Source organism: Macrobrachium nipponense, chromosome 22 (genome assembly GCF_015104395.2).
Source record: "Macrobrachium nipponense isolate FS-2020 chromosome 22, ASM1510439v2, whole genome shotgun sequence".
NCBI lineage: Eukaryota > Metazoa > Arthropoda > Malacostraca > Decapoda > Palaemonidae > Macrobrachium > Macrobrachium nipponense.
Window position 1 is genome coordinate 38,829,180 of NC_087213.1, and position 19,665 is coordinate 38,848,844.

Genomic DNA, 19,665 nt, shown 5'->3' on the forward strand with positions numbered 1-19,665 from the left:
ACCGTGATAATTACAGCATTGTCTTAAGCCAGTGGGCTTGTGGCTTTCGGAATGTGAATATGCTTTGCACTAACGCTGAAGATTACCAAGGTCTTGTTTGACCTTTTGTGGCTTCTAGTGGGTTTCTTAGATCATCACTGCTGTCATATTCTCTTGTTCTAAGAACTCAGCTATAATGAGAAAAAGAGGAAAGGGAAATGCTTCGAATCTTTCTACATTGTATGGTAATCATTTTATCTATTTATTTTTATTTTTTTATTTTTTTTTTTTTGGTATCGCCGGACAGGAAAGTTGTGCATTCCGCAGAAAAACTTTCGGTAGGGAGAAGTCCAGGGGCTGGTGAGCCTGGTCCCGGAGGAGGACCTGGGGGAGGTAATGGTGGTGAAGGGGTGACAGAAAAGGGAGGAGGAGGAGGGACAGGGATCAGCGCTAAACAAGAGTCTGGGAAGGTCTCCATGACGCTGACCAAACGTGATCTTCTCAACCAGATGGTCAGTCAAACGAAGCAACATCGGCAGCAAATAAGGTTGGTTCAAAAAGCAGTGTATAGAGGAGATAAGCAGGCTGCTGACAAGCCATCTAGGTAGATGTGTGAAGAGGTTATTGTTATGGAAGTTTTCAGTACACGGGGTTCATCCACAACTCGGCAGTTAAAGTATATATGCAGCAGTAACTGAAACCTGATGTTTTGTCCTTGAGCCACTCTCTGTTAGAAGAAGCTGCTTAATTTTATGTAAATGTGTATGCACACACACACACACACAAATATATATATATATATATATATATATATATATATATATATATATATATATATATATATATATAGAAAAAACATCAGGTTTCAGTTACTGCTTCATCGCTTCATCTATACTTTAATTGCCGAGTTGTGGATAAACCCCTTGTACTGAAAACTTCCATAACAATAACCTCTTAATACATCTACTTATATGAACCTATGCTTTTATATATGGAGTATTAGCACTTGACACACTTTGGCTGTTACTGATTTACCTCTGAAACACAAAATCCTAACTCGAGGCCTATGGTCATGTGTGACCTAGGCCAGGCTATCCTCATTTACTGTGTATACATCTACAGTAGCTTTCATATGCTTTTGAGTCATCTCGTATTTCATTCGTGCTGTTTCTTTGTTCTTATGGACGAGTGATAATGGTAGTTAGTACATTTGGCAATGTCTTCGAGGGTTGCAGGAGAGAGAGAGAGAGAGCGAAAGAGAGAGCGAGAGAGTAAGTGAAAGTATCGTTGGGTTGAGAGTTTAAATGTTTTTGTATGTTTGACATGTCATGTTTCATGATTGGTGTTGCTGTGTGATAGTATGTAAGTGGATATGTCTTTTTCTGAAGATTGTGAGTGGGCGAGTGATCAAGAGAGAGAGAGAAAGATCGCAATTGGTGGATGGATAATAAGGAGTGGTTTGATGGTGGCGTAAGCATCTGGCTTGTCTGTTGGAGAAGTCGCCGAGTATATCAATGGCAAGAGTCCATTACAGGAGTCGGAAGGAGTCAGTAAGCAGGAAAAGACAGCCAGTCAGAAGTAGCCAGTGTTATTTGTGTTTTTCTTTATTGATATTGATGTTGTATGGTTGTTGTGCATGCATCTGTCTGGTGACTATTGAGCTAAAGAGGTTTTTTGCAATTGATTTTGTGTTTTGATGGTTTCATGAGTGGTCTGTTTGAGACAGTGTTGGTGGTGGTGGTTTGTTGTGCTGGGTTGGGGTTGTCTTATGATTTGTCGTGTTGTTTTCGAGCTGTTGGTATTTGTTTGCAAAGTGATTGGGGTGTTGTTTTTTGAGTTGTTGTATGGTTTTGGTGCTTGTCTGTCTTAGGTGGTGAAATTCAGCGGTTGTTGTGTCAGGACGACTAGCCTATATCCAGCAGACAGCACAGCGTCTAGCCCTGAAGTCAGTCATATCTGGTGAGTACATGAATGTGGGGGTTTTGTTTGTTTTCCTTGCTGAACTAACCATCCTGCATGTAAATAGTAACGTAAAGGGGAATGTTCGGCTGTGGGAAAATTTGTCACCTGGTATGATTAAGGTAAGTGTGGGAAGACTGCTTGCTTTCTTTGCTTTGCTTGTGATCCCGCCACATTCTTTTTGGCTTGGCTGTTAGTCCCCTACATGTGTAGTTATTAACAGGCCAGACATTTGGTTACATCTTCACTGTCTCCATATGAATGGTTTTTCTGTGTTCTAGCAAGTTTGTTCTTGTTCCTTGTACAGAGCAAGAAAGTGAAATCCCCTAAGTGTACAAACTGAATCATGCGGTATCTTCCTCCCTAAGAGTAGAAAATAGTTCAGCTGCTTAGTGTTTGTTAAGGGGAACCCCCTCCTAGTTTTACAAAGAACGTAGAAGTATATGCATTTTGTGAGTGACTTCTCTGTGATTCAGTGTTGAAAATAGGATAGAAGAAAACATTAAGTCCGAGGTATGTCAGTGCGCAGACAGGGATAAGCCCTGCACTAAGTTCATGTCTCCATTAGCAGTAGAAAATGTTCCCACGAGTCTCGCTGTGAGGAACGTGGGGAAAATATGAGAAGTGACAGAGGAAGAAAACCACCTCCATCTTTAGAACCCACACCAATCATCTCCCCTGCCCCCTCATCTTTGCTTCCACAAACCTCCATTACCCTTGATGCTTGCTAAGGATTTGTTTCTCCCACTAAATCAAGTAGAAGAAGACAAGCACTCTATCAATACCTGAACCATGGAGAGGGGAGCGATAGCATGATGGAATTAGAGGATGCTAAGCCGGCAAGCAGCAAGAGGGGCAGGCCAGATTAACTGCAGTCTTTCCCAACCAGTCAAGTACCAGAGGTGGAAAGATTGGACCTGTGGATTTGATGGACGTTGAAGACAGATCCCACCAGCTGAGTCAGGCTTCTCCTCCCTGCCTTCATCAGCAACAAGATCATCGAGATGGGAGAAAGAATAGCTGTGACTGTCCTCCAAGAGGTGAGAGACATCACTGCAAAGGAACCACTCAAGAAGGAGGGGTGTGTCGCTAAAGGAGCAACTCATCCAGGCACTCCACCACAGGAAGTTCCCGATTTCGCTTGAGAAGCAGATAGAGAATACAACCCAGATCAAGGGTCAAACAGGACAGATCAGTGTTCTGACCCTCCTCACACCACTCCCGGCACTGATCATCGAGATGAGACAGCTCTGGTAGGACCAGGAGAAGTGGCCAATCTCTACTGGGAGGCAGATCATAGAGAAGGCTGATGCAAACAGAGTTTCCATTCCTGGGGCTGGTCATCAGGATGGAACAGAGTTGGAAGGCCCGATAACACTCAGTCTTTCCCCATCGGGTATTCCCAGTCAACCATACAACGGAAAAAAGTGGAAACCGCACCACACCAGGACCCACTACCCAGGACTTCTAGGGGAGAGACCATCAGGTTGTTGGAGACCTGTCATAGATTTGTCAACCCTGAATAGCCTCCTTCAACTGATTCCATTCAAGATGGAGACAGGTCTTAGCATCAATCAGGAAAGGACACTTCATGGTTTTGATAGACCTTCAGGACACATACCTCTACATCCCAATACACCTCTCTTTCAGGAAGTTCCAGCAGTTTGTCTTCGGCTTTGTGACAGCTCCTAGTTCTTTACTCAAGTGTTTGGAATGGCCCCACAGGAGGGTTATCAGACTGTGAAGGTACCTGGATGACCAGTTCATACTGGCACCCTCTAAGAAGAAAACCCTGAAGGACAGGGACGAGATTCTGGCGCTATGCAAGGACACAGGAATTCTGCTCAATGCAAAAAGTCAGACCTAGTACTGAAGCAGAGAATCAAGTACCTGGGTATGAGGATCGACACAGTGAGGGTAAAGACCTACCCATCACAAGGGAGGTTAGGTGAGCAACCAAAAGTGTTCAAACTCTTCCTGCTAAACCAACATCAACCAGTGAAACAGTGGCAGGTCCTGGTGGGTCACCTGGTGTCCTTGGAGAAGTTGATACCCAGGTAGGTCTCATATCTGCTTCCTTCAATAGCAGAAGGATACAAACGAGAGAGTCTTGGAGACCAGGATACAAAACTTACAAGTGACAAAGTACTGGAGGATTTGTAGTGGTGGAGGAATATGAAGAACCACCTGCAGGGTACAGCTAAGCCACCCACCCCCAGAGATGCTGATATACTCCAACACAACCCAAAGCATGAGTATTTCAGGTACTTGGGATGACGAGCAGCAACAGCAGCACATCAGCTTTTTGGAGATATGAGCAGTCTGGTCGGCACTCCAAAACTTTCAAGCTCTCCCTCAAGGCAAGTCCCCAACTGTGATGAGTGAAAACACCTCAGTGGTCACATACATAAACAAGGGGCACAGTCTCTCATGGCCTGAACGTGAGAATGTATGAATGGTCAGAGATCAGGGTACTACTGCTGTCAGCCAGATACACCCCCAGAAAGAAGAAGCTCATGGGGTCTCAGCTAAACATGGTGGGCCAAATAGTGGGGACAGAATGGTTGTTGAAACAGGGCATATATTCATGTTGCTCGGGGTGTAAAACTGCGAGACTGTGAGAGGGCCGTGATTGGACCTACTTACCACAGCAGGGAAAACCAAGCTTCCCCTGTGCTGGTCTCTGATCACTGACCAAAGAGCCATACTGCAAGACACCCTCCAGCACCCTTGAGACAACCTAGACATCTATACCTTACCCCCATTGAGCCAACTGATGAGGAAAGTCATCATGTCCCAGGGGTTGAGGATGACACTTGTAACTCCAAAGTGGCCACAAGCAGAATGGTAAGCGAGCCTCCTCCACCTGTTAGTGGATGTACCAAGGGAACTTCCCCTCATTCCTAGCCTGCTGAAGCAAGAATGCAGCGGGTGGTAAAATCAAGCAGTGGCCTCCCTCCAGCTTCATAGGTTTTTCAGGGAAAACTGCAAAGGCCTTCTCCAAATCCTTCCCATGCCCTCCTGTAGACTATATCAGAGAAAACAGAGAGCCTTTCTTCATTTGTTCAGTGGAAGAGCTCTCCATCTCCTCAGAGAATCTGTAAAGGATGTGGCAGATTTCGTCCTCTTCCTGCATCAGGAGGATATAGGTAGCAGCACTAAAAAGTAATTGTAAACAATGCAGCCCTGCATACATTTGCTATTTTAGCCATTTTCTACTGTGAGATTTTTGGAGTTTTGCCATTTTGAATGTACTTATGAAACCATTGTATACAGTAACAATGTTTAGATTGCCGAGGGACACATATTTTGGGTGTATAGTGCTATTGAAAGATATGATCTAAACCCCCATCATAAATTTTTCCTTTGGTTGCCATAGCAATGTAGGTTGTTTACGTGACTCTCTTCTTTCTGGATCTTTTTCTATTGTGTTTGGAAACGTTTTGTTTTGTGCATGTAAAGGTTTACCCAATGATAAGTTTAGAAGTCATTGTACTGAGTGCTGTCCTTCTCACAAGGATGGATAAGTTAGTGCTGTGAATTGCAACAAAAAAAAAAAAACAAAAAATTTTTGGACTACATAGCTGCAATGCCTAAATCACTGAGTGAGTTGCAAAGGTAACCAAGAGGCCAGCTCAAAGCTATAAATAAGGATGAATTGATTGACTGCATTATGGCTGCAATGGATCCTGATGTTGCTGAGTTGCACAGAGACAGAGAAGTTCAATGATGTAATGTGAGAACTGATCCACATGTAGAATACCTTTACATCCCATGAGATCCCTTCAACAGGAGGATCGCTGATTTACAACAAGTGAACTTTTAGTCTCATAAAATATCAAGGCAGCAACGTTTTCCTGAGGCATTTGACAGGAAGGAGCGAGAGTGTAACCTTGAAAATCTGTAAGTGGATAATGATAAAGTCATGAAAATTTGTGAGGTGTTAGGGGCATCTTCAGTATCTCATCAATTCGTTGGCTTGATAGAGGAGAAAGAGCAGATGGCTCTCAGATTCTAAGGGAACCCATGATGCAGTACTGTAGAAGGCAAAATCCCTGAAGCTTTGTGACAGAGAAGTATATAAAAAAATATACATCAAGAAAGACGTGCATCGAAGTGTTCTTGCTGAATGGAAGAGGCTATTTGATGCTGAGAAGAAAGAAAAACACCCAGATAATGTTAGTTGTAATATCATGGTTAATGTAAGAGAGCAAAAGTTTTACAAGGATGGAGTGGTTATTGATAAATGGGAATTTGCTATTGAGAATAGTATCTTGGAATATTTGGGGCTGCAGGAAAATGTTGAGGAATTTCTGCTATAGTATGACACAGTAGCACTGAATGATGCAGTTTTAATGTCTGTCATAATGTACGGGCATGAGTTTTGGCTGAACACCTATCTGAGGCCATTAATAAAACTGTATAATTTGGCACTAAAATTACTACTTGGTGTTAGAGAAACTACTTGTAACGATTTATGTTATATTGAGTCAGGGTATTCATTGTTGCAGGACTTTATTCAGAGTACACAAAGAAAGTTCTTTACTAAAATGTACTGCGAGCGGTCTGTGATGGATGATGACACTCTAATGTTAATAATAAACACTGTATTGCACGAAAGGTATGACAACTGAACATATCTCTATGGACTAATAATTGCAAGAGTAGATGATGTAAAAGTCGCTATAAAGATGGCTGCAGCATAAAGTTTTTAATTCAGAATCATCTAAAAGACATGACATCAACACAGTCCCCTCCGTTCATGATATTTGTTTGGTTAAGCGCAGATTCCCCAAACACGAGAGGACTTTAGACTTTCATATCTCTCCCTGGCATTGGAGGTCGGTAGGTGGGGTAGGAGGAGTCATGGCAGTCTACCTATGGAAAAGTAGGTACTTGCAGTGCTATACTGACAGAGGCATATGTTTTGGAGCATTGCCCAAGAATGCCGATCATATGACATAATTATAATTTTAAAAGTACATATTGGGGACATATTTCAGGACCATTGTGATAAGTCAGAACAGTAGAACAGTGTAAAATAATACTTTTAATTCTGTCTTCGTATGTATGAGAAAAGTACTGAGAATTGTTAAAAGGTGTTGTTTGGTATGTTGGATGTTATAATTTTTTGTTTCTTCTAGAGTATATTTAGTTTCATGCTTCGAAAGGAAAGTTGTCACAGTTAAGGATAATATTATATAATATGATTCAAGTGTTCTAGTTTAGATGTTTTTTGTTTTATTTTAAGGATTTATATGTGCATTTTTATGCACATATAATGCATTTTTATGCATTTTTTATGCATATTTGTTGGACTGTATTCAAGAACTTGTAATTTTAATAACTGTATATGTTTCAAGGAGTTACAAGGATTAGGATGTCTCAAAGACCTATTAGTCCATCCCATGAGACATCGTGTGGTTACTTATCTCTTGGAACAGGTTTTACTGTTCATTCACAGTGTTCTAATGATTTTGTCTAGCTTTCTTTTAAACTCTTTCACATTCATGCTGCTTACAACTTCTAGTGGCAGTTTATTCCATGTGTCACATATCTTATATGTAATGAAGTTCCCACAATGGGATGTGTAGTATCTTTTCAGTTCTAGCCTCCGTCCATTATTTCTTCTCTGGTTTTCGTCTAAGGTAAATAGGTTACTGTTTACCTTTGTTATGCCTTTCAGTATTTTGAATGTTTGTATTAGTTGTCCTCTCAATCATCGTGTTTCCAAGCCACACATGTTCAGACTCTCTAGTTGTCTTTGATAACCTACTTGCCTGATGGATGGAATTAACTTTGTGGCTCATGCTTGTGTACCTCTTCTAATCTGGTTTTGTCCTTTCTTAGTTGTTGGTGACCAAACTGTCTATTCAAGATGAGGTCTAACTATTGATATGTAGAGCCGCAGCACCATTTCCTTGTTTCTGTATTTGAACTGCCTCTTTATGTATCCCACTAGTTTCTGGGCCTTCTTTTCAGCTTTCATGCACTGTTTTGTGGATGTGAAGTCCTTGGTAATAGTGACTCTTGTTCTACACTATTTATGTCATTCACAAGCATCATGTAATTAGTATAAGGACACTATTTTTGTCATTCACAAGCATCATGTAATTAGTATAAGGATTGTTTGTTCCTATTTGTAACACTTTACACTTATCCAAATTAAAAGGCATTTGCCATCTTTTTTACTTTCTTCTATTTTCTTTAGGCCATTCCTTAAATTTTCCGCTGTATCTGGGTCTGCTGCATTTACACCTTATTGGTGTCATCTGCAAATTTGGCTATCCTGCTAGTTAAGCCTACATCAGTGTCATTGATCTAAATAAAAAACAAGACAGGGCCATTTATTACAATTCTCTGTTTTCTATAAGTTAGCCAGTATTTGATCCAATCTGCCATTTCTCCTTCAATTCCTAAAGCTCTAACTATTGTCATTAGATTCTTGTGTTGAACTTTGTCAAAGGCCTTTTGGAAATCTAAGTAGAGTATATCTATTGTTCTACTACTGCCGTAAATACCAAGCATGTTTTGGAAAAACTCCATTTGGTTTGATAGGCAGGATCTGTTTTGTCTGAAACCATGTTGGCTGTTTAACCAGTTGTTTCAATCAACTTGATCCACAATTTAATCTTTAATTATGGACTCAAAAATCCTACAAATGACCAACATTAAGCAGATTGGTCTATAATTTCCCGGCTCTAATCTTGGACCTTTTTTTGTAAAGTGGGGGCACATTACCTAGGTTCCATCCTTTAGGAGCCTTTCGTTGTTCTGCACTTTTTCTGTAGAGTTCATATAGATGAGGAACTATCTCCTCTTTTAGCTCTTTAATTTCTCTTGGATGAATTCCATCTGGGCCAACAGACTTGAAATTGTTGAGTTTATCTATTTTGTTTTTAAAGTCCTTTCCTGTCAATATTTTTTTCCAATGGTTCTACCCCTTCATATTTAACAGCAGGTTCCAATATTGAGGTAGTGTCTTCAGTTGTGAAAACACTAGTAAAAAACTTATTCTATAACTCTGCTTTATCCAAGTCTGAGTTCACCAGGTTTCCTCTATTATCCCTTAGGGTACCTATGCTATTTTTTATTGGTTTCCTACTATTAACATGTTTTGGTCAATATGTTTCTATCTAAGGAAAATAATAGTCAGAAATCCAAGCGCTTTCGTCTTTACTAAGACATTGTCAAGGATCTAATGACAATGTCTTAGTAAAGACGAAAGCACTTGGATTTCTGACTATCATTTACCTGTGGTATTTGCTTATTTAATAAAGTCACGTGCATCTACTGTGATTTTTTAAGCATATTTCTATCTATCTACCTATCTATCTACCTGTCAGCAATTAAGGGATATAGGGCCACTCTGGCCCTAGTGTTCAAGCACAGGGGCATAGACCTTTCATCTCTTTGGGAACTGTTAGACATGATTAAAAATTTCGAAAGGAGCTGCTCTCCACATGAACTAAAGGCTCTATAGTTGGGCATAACCAAAATCCTAGCCTGCTTGAGGCAAACACCTTATGGGCCTCTTAGAAGATCATCGAACCAGGACTTGACACTGAAGACGGTTTTCTTGTTGACCTTAGCTTCAGCTAAGAGAGTAGGGGAGCTACATTACCACTCCCATGTCTGGACAACTATTGGTTTCACATTCCTTCGAGAGTTCACGGTGAAGACCCAGAAACCTGATACAGTGAGGTCATTGAAAGCCTATCTTAAGGGGTGTGCTAATGCCATTATACAGAAAGTGCTTCATTCTACCTTATGATTGAAAGGATTCGCTTAAAACGTTTACCAATTATTTTACAGCTAATACCAAGCTTAGGGCTGGCCCAAAGGATTAAATATTTTTATGTGGCTAGGAGCCAATTGGTTACTTATTAAAGGGACCTACAGCTTATTGTGGGATCCAAACCACATCAAGAAATGAATTTCTATCACCAGAAATAAATTCCTCTAATTTCACAATGGCAGAGCAGGGAATCAAACCCAGACCAGAGATTCGTAGTCGCGCTTGTAACCGACTCATCCAACGAGGAACTTACTAATACCAAGAAAATACATGGGGAAAAGATGATGTTCGACCTCTAAATACATAAATTTTGCAGTTGAAAAATATCGTTGAAACTTTTGCAAAATAACATGGCAAATAAAAAAAGCTGCACTCAAAAATAATTTTCCCCACTTGTAATTATAGATATATAAGGTGTACAAGTTCCATTGAATTTTATTCGGTCATCTTGGAGATTGAAGCATTTATTTTTTTATGTAAAAATGTAAGTTTTAAGAAAACAGCAAAAGAAAAACATTATAGCATATTTTTCAATCACTATGAGACTATTACAGTACAAAAGCTGATTTTTGCACTAAAACTATTGTGAGGTCTCACTGAAACAGAACTGGGCTCGCGATATACATAGCAGTGTGCGGACGGAAACGGAGTGCCCGAACCCCCGCAGCCTGCGACTCGCACACAGGTAAAGAAGAATGTGTGTTTCTTAGCAGTCTATAAAATGGTAATAATAAAGGACATAATGGACATACATTGCTGAATTATGTATTGGCAGAAAGGCCAGGAAATTCTACATACAAACATATACATGTGATTTTTGCTGCTTAGTTATGAGATACAAGATTGTGATTAGTGGGTAAAGAAAGTCTTTACACAGGTCTTTACAATCTAGATGAGATACAAGATCGTGATCAGTGGGTAAAGAAGGTCTTTACAAGTACTCCCCCCAAGACAATTATTAACGGTTAATAATGAATAGTTAAGTAAGACACAATTAATAATGAATAATTGGAAGATTTGTACAGTTAATCACAATATCTTGTTGGTATCAGGAGCCATCCCCGAGCTCTTGATATTTGAGGTTGTGGGGCGGTCTCGACTGTTGGGTCGTGTGGTGGGCCTGCTGGGATGTTGTCTTTCATCCGGACCCTGGGACGGCCTCAACCACGTCTCGGGATGTCGGTTCCTTCACTCGAGGTCTTGTTTTGTGGAGGAATTCTTGGACGTCTGCTGATCTCTTCCTGGGTTTTGTTATCCATCAGGAAAGCTGGCTTTAATCTCTCAACAGATACCCAGTTTTCCCACTCGTGGATGTCAACGACGGTGGCCTTAGAGTTTCTTGTGATGACACGGTACGGACCTCTGTATGGTCTGGACAGGGGTTGGCAGTGGTCATCATCCCTCAGGAAGACTTGTGTGCAGGGTGCGAATTCCTTTGCTATTTCTCTTAGTCTTCTGAGGGGCATATCTCAGTCGTCTGGTTCCGTGGGGAAGAATTCATCTGGTACTTCCAGTGCTTCCCCGTAGACTTTTTCTGCAGGAGATGCTTTGCCATTTGCTTTTGTGCTGTTCGAAGACTTAGCAGGACCCAGGGTAGTTGTGCCTTCCAATTTTCGTCGGTACACCGTACCATCAGTGCTGCTTTAAACGAACGGTGGGCCCTTTCCAATATTCCGTTGGCTGCGGGGTTATATGCCATTGTCTTGTGGAGCGTTGTCCACATCAGGTGTGCCAGGGAGACCCAGAGTTCTGACAGGAATGCCAAGCCCCTATCTGTAGTGATGTCATCCGGCACACCGAAACGGGTAATCCAACTTGATAGTAGGGCTTCTACGCAGGCGCATGTAGATGCTTCTGCAATCGGTGTTGCTTCTTGCCATCTTGTAGATCGGTCTATGACTGTTAGGAGGCATCTGGCACCCCCTGATTGTGGTAGAGGTTCTATGACATCCACATGAATGTTCCCAAACCGTCTTCATGGTTGAGGGAAGTCAACGATGCCTGATTCAGTGTGCCAGGCATTCTTGCTTGTCTGGCACGGTATGCAGTTCTTTGCTGATCTCAGCATGTCCTTTTTTATCCCGTGCCACATGAACTTCTCGGTCATCAGGTGCATTGTCGTATGTCCCGATTGATGGGGAAGGCCATGAATGATGTCGATTACCTGCTTCCTTCGTGATGCTGGTGTCAGAGGATGGGGGTGGCCTGTGCTGGTGTTGCAGAGAAGTGTCGATCCCTGCTCTCCTACTGGCACATCCTTCCACTTCAGTGCAGTGAGTGCTGTGTGGTAAGCTGGCATTTTGGGGTCTGCGGCTTGTTCCTTCAGCAGGCCTTCGTAGTCGATGCCCAGGCCGACTGGATTTATTTCAATCCTTGACCTTCTTTCCTGGGATGTAGCTGATGGTGCACCTGAATTTGGATATAGCGGCACAGCCTTTGTGGTCCATCTGGATGGTGAAGGGGCTGTTGTCTAGGAGGTATTTGAAATGTAGCATGGCCTGGTAGATTGCCAATAGTTTCCTGTCGAGTGCACTATAGCAGATCTCAGGCGGCTTCAACTTGTGGCTGAAAAAGGCGAGCAAGTGGGGTGACCCGTCCATTATCGGCTCCGCAGGCAACGTTACTGGCATCGGTGGTAAGTCTCAGGAACTGTTAGGGTCCGGGGAAGGCTAGGTTGGTGGCTCTGGCAATTCTGCCTTCATCTGCTCGAGTGCCCTCTGCTGCGGCATTTCCCACGTCAGTGTCTTTGGTCTCCCCTTTAGCACTTTGGTCAAGGGATACATGATGCAGGCGATTCTGACACGAATTGTCGGTAGTAGTTGACCATGCAGAGGAACTCCTGCAGGGACTTGATCATCTTCGGTATAGGAAAGTGGTTTACCACCCCGACCTTGGAGGCCATGGGGCGGACACCCGTCGCGGAGATTTCGTGTCCCAGGAAGTCCACATTCTCTACGCCGAAAGAACACTTGTCAAATCTGATGATCAACCCATTCTTCTGAAAGCGTTTCAGCACAGCCCACATGTGTCCCAGGTGCTCTTCCGGGTACTTGGAGAAGAACAGGATATCATCCACGTAGCAGACACAGAAAGGTAGGTCTCCCAGGATGTTGTCCATTAGTCATTGGAATGTGGCCCTGGCGTTCCTAAGGCCGAAGATAGAGTAGGAGAAGGTGTACATCGGGAGGTACAGGCACCTGAAAATAAGTTTTAAGTAGATCGATTTTGGTAAATATTTTGGCGCTGTGTAAGGCTCCAGTTAGGTCCTGCATGTTTGGCAGGGGGTAACAGTCAGGAGTTGTCACCAGGTTAAATCAATGATAGTCCCCACAGGGTCCCCAGGAACCTTCTGGCTTCTTCACCATGTGGAGGGGGGATGCTTGATGCCTTCTTCCAAATACACATTCACTCCATTTCTGTGAATGCTTGTTTAGCATCCTAGAGCTTCTTGGGTGGCAGGGGGTAAAACTTGGCATGTGTCGGTGGCCCGTGGTGGTGATGTGGTGGTAGATGCTAGATGCCGTGCTTGGCGTGTGTGCCCGGCACTTGGCATAGCTCCAGCTTGAAGACGTCTAGGAATTTATGGCCGACGTCCACCAGCAGGTCGTGTTGTTCCTGAAAATTAGCACCCAGTAGAGGGAACCTGACATCCGCGATGATGAAGCGCCATTCATACTTATGACCCAGAATGAATATTCGGCGGGTCTGGGTTCCGTAGCAGTGGATGGGGCTTCAGTTTGCCGCTACTAGTGCGGCCGTGACATTCAGGGATCAGTTGCTGTCTTCTCTCAATGGCAGAAAGACCGACTGCATGGCAACCATGTCTACCAGCATTCAGTGCCCCGAGATTGTGTCCTGGATGAAGACTCCCACTGGTTGTGTGAACAACAGATGCGTTTATCCCTTCCATGGCCCACTGTGGTACGTGACCATCTGGCATTATGCCGTTGTGCGTCACAAACAAACTTACTCCATCAACCTTATCCATAGCGAGAACGAACAAGATAAAGTAATCTGCCCCAACCAGGATATTAACGTTAGTTAGAAGATTGCCCTTAATTTTATCATTGGCCATAGTGCAACCTTTGCGCTGCAAATGCGCTTTTACATTAGCAAGGCCAACATTATGTATGGGAGTATTTACATCATCGTGAACAACGAGCTTAGTGCGGATTACTCTAGCACCTACGTGTATTTTACAAGAAACTACATCATACTCGCCGTACACAATCTGTGAGCTGAATGGTGCAATATTCAGCAAAAAGCGTTTAATAACTGGCAATTCTAATTTCTTTACAAGCCAACTCAAAATGAAACTGCGCTGGCTACCAGTACCCAAAAATACTCTAATGGAAGGGGGTTTGCTACGTGAATACACAATAGCTGTAGTGGTTGGCAATAAGGTAGCTGGCAACTCGGTTGAAGGCTTGTCCTTGACCATCTTAGCAGTTACACACGGTTTCTCATCTTTGGTTTTTGATGTGTTCTTTGATTTATCTTACAGTTGGTGCCTGGGTTCTTTACAGGCGGCGAGACTACTTGGGATGTTTTTGAGGAGGACTGATAACTTGGATTGTGTGTGAGCATGACGTATCTGGGTTGCACATTGTCTTTCTCACAAATCAAACTGTGATGTCAGCCATCACATAACTTACAAATACGTTTAAGTTACAATGCTTACTGGTGTGACCAGACTCTAGGCAGTTGAAGCATTTCTTATTCAAGATTAACTAACGTTTTTTAGCCACCACGGTAGAGTACTTTACACAAAGAGATGCTGAGTGATTGATATTGCAGAACGGGCAAGCAGTTACACAGTTAACGTTCGCTTCATTCACCTTTTTACGGGTGGTTGACAATTCCTCTCCCCTTTGCAATGCAAATTCCTCCATTGATCTTATGAGGAAATCGAGCACTTCAAACAACTCATTCAATGAAAAGTCACATTTATGCAGATAATCAACTACTTTTGAATGGACTTGTCCTTGCGACAACTTCTGATTGATAGACTAAGTAACATGCCATGATGTAACATTTGATTTGTTCGATCAAAACAGTTAGCTCTATGCTGAAATTCCTGAGTTCAACATAATTGCACCTTGGGACAAAAAGATCAGCTAGCCTTCTGTGCAGAATGACTAGTGTTTGCTGTAATATTTCTCAAGCAAATTGCGGGCAACTTGGTAATTTGCAGCTGTTACACTCAAGGATTGAACGACCTTGAGCAGCTCTCCTTCTAATGTACCTAACAAATAGATATATTTAGCAGCACTGTCTAAATTAGGTCTATTATGCACATGAGCATCAAACAATTCAGTGAATGTGGTGAATTCACCTTTTTCACCTTTGAACGTGGTTAAGGGTAGCTCTTTGAGACGCAGTAAGCGTGTTGTTGACTGCGTTACACTAGTCAACGTGTTGATACGACTAAATAACAAGGTTATTACGTGTCCTGTATCTTCCAGGATACTAACAACTTTACTCTCTAATGATGACTCTAATTTAATTGTATGTGACACATACAAAGTTTGTAATTGTTTTTCGTCAGTTTGGATTCTCTCCAACAAATTCTGATAAACATTAACAGTTAATGAATTAACGAGATTTGCATTGGTGTGACTGATCGTGCTGGTCAGAAGGCCTACAAGGACTCAATTTGGGTCACAGAGGTGTCCGTCATTTTGAGTTACTCAATGAATTCCAAAAGTTACAATGGAGATGACCGCGCCCTTTATGTTACATTAACAGTATCCTGATCGTTTTTCTGCCCGCTCGCGGCAGATCAATTTAACACAATGAAATATGTCTGAACATACGTCTCATGCATGAACACGAACACAATGGGTATGCTAGCCTTGCACAGCACAGGCTCTAACATCAAAATAGCCCCTAACGTGAGCAACAAACGAACTAGGGTCCGTTGGAGAGCACCTAGTTTAAGCGTTTTCGTTACACAGAAGGCATGAGGGCAGTTGTGAATGACCAGAACATGTCGATCACCATAATCGAGCTGCTGTTGCTCGGGTACAGGATCCTTAGGGCTATCCGGTTGACAAAGGACCACAAATGTCGCAAATGTTATGGCAACTTTCACTAGTTCGTGCCTGATGTTATGGGCTGATAGCCCTACCTTAGGGGACAGGTTCCACCCCGTGCACAAGGACAACTCGATAGGTAAACATGTCTGATTTTTTCAATTTTTATTACAAAACGAAACTCATTTAAAATTAACAAGGCAATTACAAAGCAATTACACGGGACTTAGGTGGCTCAGCACACCACACTTGGAAAAATTCTATGTGGTCACACAACCACTCAAAAACTCTTAAGAATCACAAAAAATCAATTCACACTTAAACGAAACAAATATCATTACATTACATGTTGAACACATTTAATAATAATTAAATTCACTTAGCCCAACGATGGCTACAAAAAGGAACGATTACTGTACAATTCTGGTCAATCGCCATCAGCCTCATTGGCCGAGCTTACACCCATTTAAATCAAATTAATTTCCTTCAAGAAGGAAACATTCCTTTGTTTTTCATATAATTTATAAAATAACAAGAATTTTGCCATTAAGAAATGAGGGAGGAGAGGCGATGACTAATAAATGCATATACACAAAAGGGAACCATTTCACTACAGCCACCAATCTGCCATATGCTTGACAAATAGTCTTTATGTTAGAAAGGGGAAAATATGGAGGGGCGGAACATACGTCTCGGAAAATTCGTGCACTAATTTTTTGCGACACTGTTTAAAGACACCAGAATATACCTAGGGAGATATGCCACAATTAGTCCGTTAGTGGCGTGGGTGGTTTTCCGAGGCTGTGGTTTTCAGAAACCTAAATTTTGTCGCTGTATGGTTCCGTTAAAGGCTTCTGAAAGTAAGCACGGCCATAATGGCGTTAATGGCAAAGCCGAAACCACTTTTTACCGTCACTCGTTGGGTCACCAGTTTTGAGGTCTCAATGAAACAGAGCTGGGTATTGATGATTTATTACTTGTTGTTCGAGATTAAGCTGGCCTTATGCCAGCACGGGCTCTTGCTCATAGAGCAGCCCATAGGGATTTAGTACCTGGGGACGTGATATATGTAGCAGTATGCGGACGGAAACGGAGTGCCCGACCCCCCGGGGCCCGCGACTCGCACACAGATAGAGAATAATTTATGTTTCTTAGCAGTCAATAGAATGGTAATAACAAAGGACATAATGGACATACATTGATGAATTATATATCGGCGGAAAGGCCAGGAAATTCTACATATAAACATATACATGTGATTTATGGTGCTTAGTTAGATGAGATACAAAATTGTAATTAGTGGGTCTTGACACAGGTTTTTACAATCTAGATGAGATACAAGATCGTGATCAATGGGCAAAGAAGGTCTTTACACTATTTCATCATATAAGAAATATGCCCTGAAATTTAAGTTATCATCAAATGAATAGAACTGTGCTCTCTCTTGATTCATGTATTACCTAGAATTTGCATTTATTGGGAGCGCCGACACAATAAAACCCCATTAGGTATAATCTAAATAAATGACATTCTACCTAATGATTGAAGGCTATTTCCTTCTCAATTTTACCACAAATAATACTAAATAAACACAAACCTTGTTTAAGTCTTCTTGGAGATCGAAGCATTTAGTTTAAAAGAAAAAAAAACGAAAAAAATTTTGCAGAGAACAGCAAAAGAGCAATATATCTGGACTCAAATGAGAAACAATGAGAAATATCTAGATTCCTGAAGCCAGTTATCCCTATAATCCGTTTTCTTTATTGCACCAATGCTAGAGAAAATGAAATATTTTAATGGGGGACAACTATTTTTTAATCAATTTTATTTTTACATTCGTTTTCCATGTTTATTTTTTACTCTTTTTTTTTTTTACAATTTGTCGTTCATATTGCCATAAAAACGATGAAAAAAGTTGTCCATGAACCAGTCTAAACATCATCTTGTAGCAATAATTTTTCTAGATATACCTATTTATTAATCGTAATACAGTCCATAATAGTGTATGTCTCAAACTTGATCCAAAGTAGTATCATTAATACTCTCTTACGTTTTTTGCAATCTGTCGTTCACAGTGCCATACAAGCGATGAACAAAATTGTCCATGAACCAATCTAATCATTTTATTTTAGCATCTAAATATGTTTGTTTATGCATAAAACAGTCCCAAAAAGTGAATAACTTATCTGATCCCATTCTGAATTATTCATACAATTTGTTTTCACAGTGTCATACAAGCGATTATCAAAATTTTCAATGAACCAGTCTGAAAGTTTTTTAGCATTATTGCTTCAGGACATGTTTATTTAACATAAAACAGTTGAATTTTTGTTATAACTAAAGTTCAATAATTCCACGAAATTCGGTGGTTGGCACCCCCCTTAAACGACAGCCCCTCACAAACCGGCTTGTAGGAGACTTCACATAAGTATTGGTTGGGAAAAGAGGGAGATTTTGATGAATATCATCTCCTTCTGGTTGAGAGAAGTGATTATGAGGGCATACCAGTTGGACCACAGCAGAGACCCTTCCCCAACCAAAGTAAGGGCTCATGACATCAGCGGAATAGGCCCTTCGGTGACGTTCACGAAGAATCTCTCAGCTGTTCAAGTCCTCCGGGCTGGGGTCTAGCAGCGGCAGACAGTGTTCAATTCTTTCTACCTGAAGGACTTATCACACAAGTCTTTGGATACCTTCATCTTGGTGGTCCAGCAGGTGATATGATAACGTAGAGCCCTATAGGACTTCCATCAGGAAGAGGGGAGATAACCTCGCGTACAACATGTTCATGACCAAATAGTAGGTAGATGACAGACAAGCACCAGAGGAGGGTCGACCTCCTGTTACTCAGTAGGGACACATCCATCTGGTTACCTGGGAGAGATCGTCCTCCCCCCTCCAAGTGAGACTCCACATATATAAAGCTTAGGTTTGTATACTTGTCGTAACAAATACTGTTCCAAATTAAAAAGGATTTTTATTTTTATAACATGCGAACCTGTACTTTCATTTAGATAGATTAACCCTTCTCGTACCACCCCACACAGTTTAGATCTCTCACTACTCCTAAGCGACAGAGCATAACTGCATACGGGCTGACTCACAGAGTGGACAAGGATAGGCCATCCCAGGTCACATGTGCCCATAGGCCTAGCTTAATTATTTTGTTCTTTAGAGACGAATCAGTAACAGCCGAAGTGAGCCAAATGCGAGTAATCCATACATGAAAACATAGGTTCGCATGTGAAGAATAATACAAGTTTCTTTTTAATTTGATATTTATTGAAGTATTCTGGATAAAGGGCTCATCCATATTTCAGTTGTGAAGAAATTTAATTGCCATCAATAGTAGTGTTGTTTTTCTCTGGTGCCATCCCTTGTTGGGAAAAATGGCATATGTTTTATACACTATTATATATATATATATATTATTATATATAATATATCTATATATATTATATATTAAATATTATAAGAGATATTGGATGTGAATTATTATATATATATATATATAATATATGGAGAAGAGTGAGAGAGAGAGAGAGAGAGAGAGAGAGAGAGGTGGTTCAAGAAAAAAATAATAGAATATTAATTACAACCTGGAACTGTCAAAAAAAGGAAAGGGCCGCTATGCAAACACTTTCACATCAACTGCCACTACAGTAAACCTATACGGGAGGTGTATCAGCTAACTCACCTCTTCTCTCTTTCCACCATCATCTCTTCATCTATTACATTTTCTCCAACTACTTTCACTCTTCTCCCATCCTTATTAATTCTCATTACTTCGTCTTCTTTGTTTTTAATTACCCTTACTTTGGTACACTTTCACTTTCATCTTTCTCCTCTTACAAATGCTTTTACTAAGCTTGTGTCATCTACAAACCTCACCCG

General features: G+C 41.4%; 1 protein-coding gene across 1 annotated transcript in view; it reads left to right on the plus strand.

Moving 5' to 3' along the window:
• Window positions 1-350: 350 nt before the first annotated feature.
• The window catches only part of LOC135198604 (uncharacterized), a 65,708-nt gene continuing 46,393 nt past the window's right edge, over window positions 351-19,665 (plus strand). The window contains exon 1 of the mRNA XM_064226336.1: window positions 351-526. Coding sequence (XP_064082406.1) covers window positions 456-526 — 71 coding nt within the window. The 5' untranslated portion in view covers window positions 351-455. The remainder of the gene's footprint in view (window positions 527-19,665) is intronic.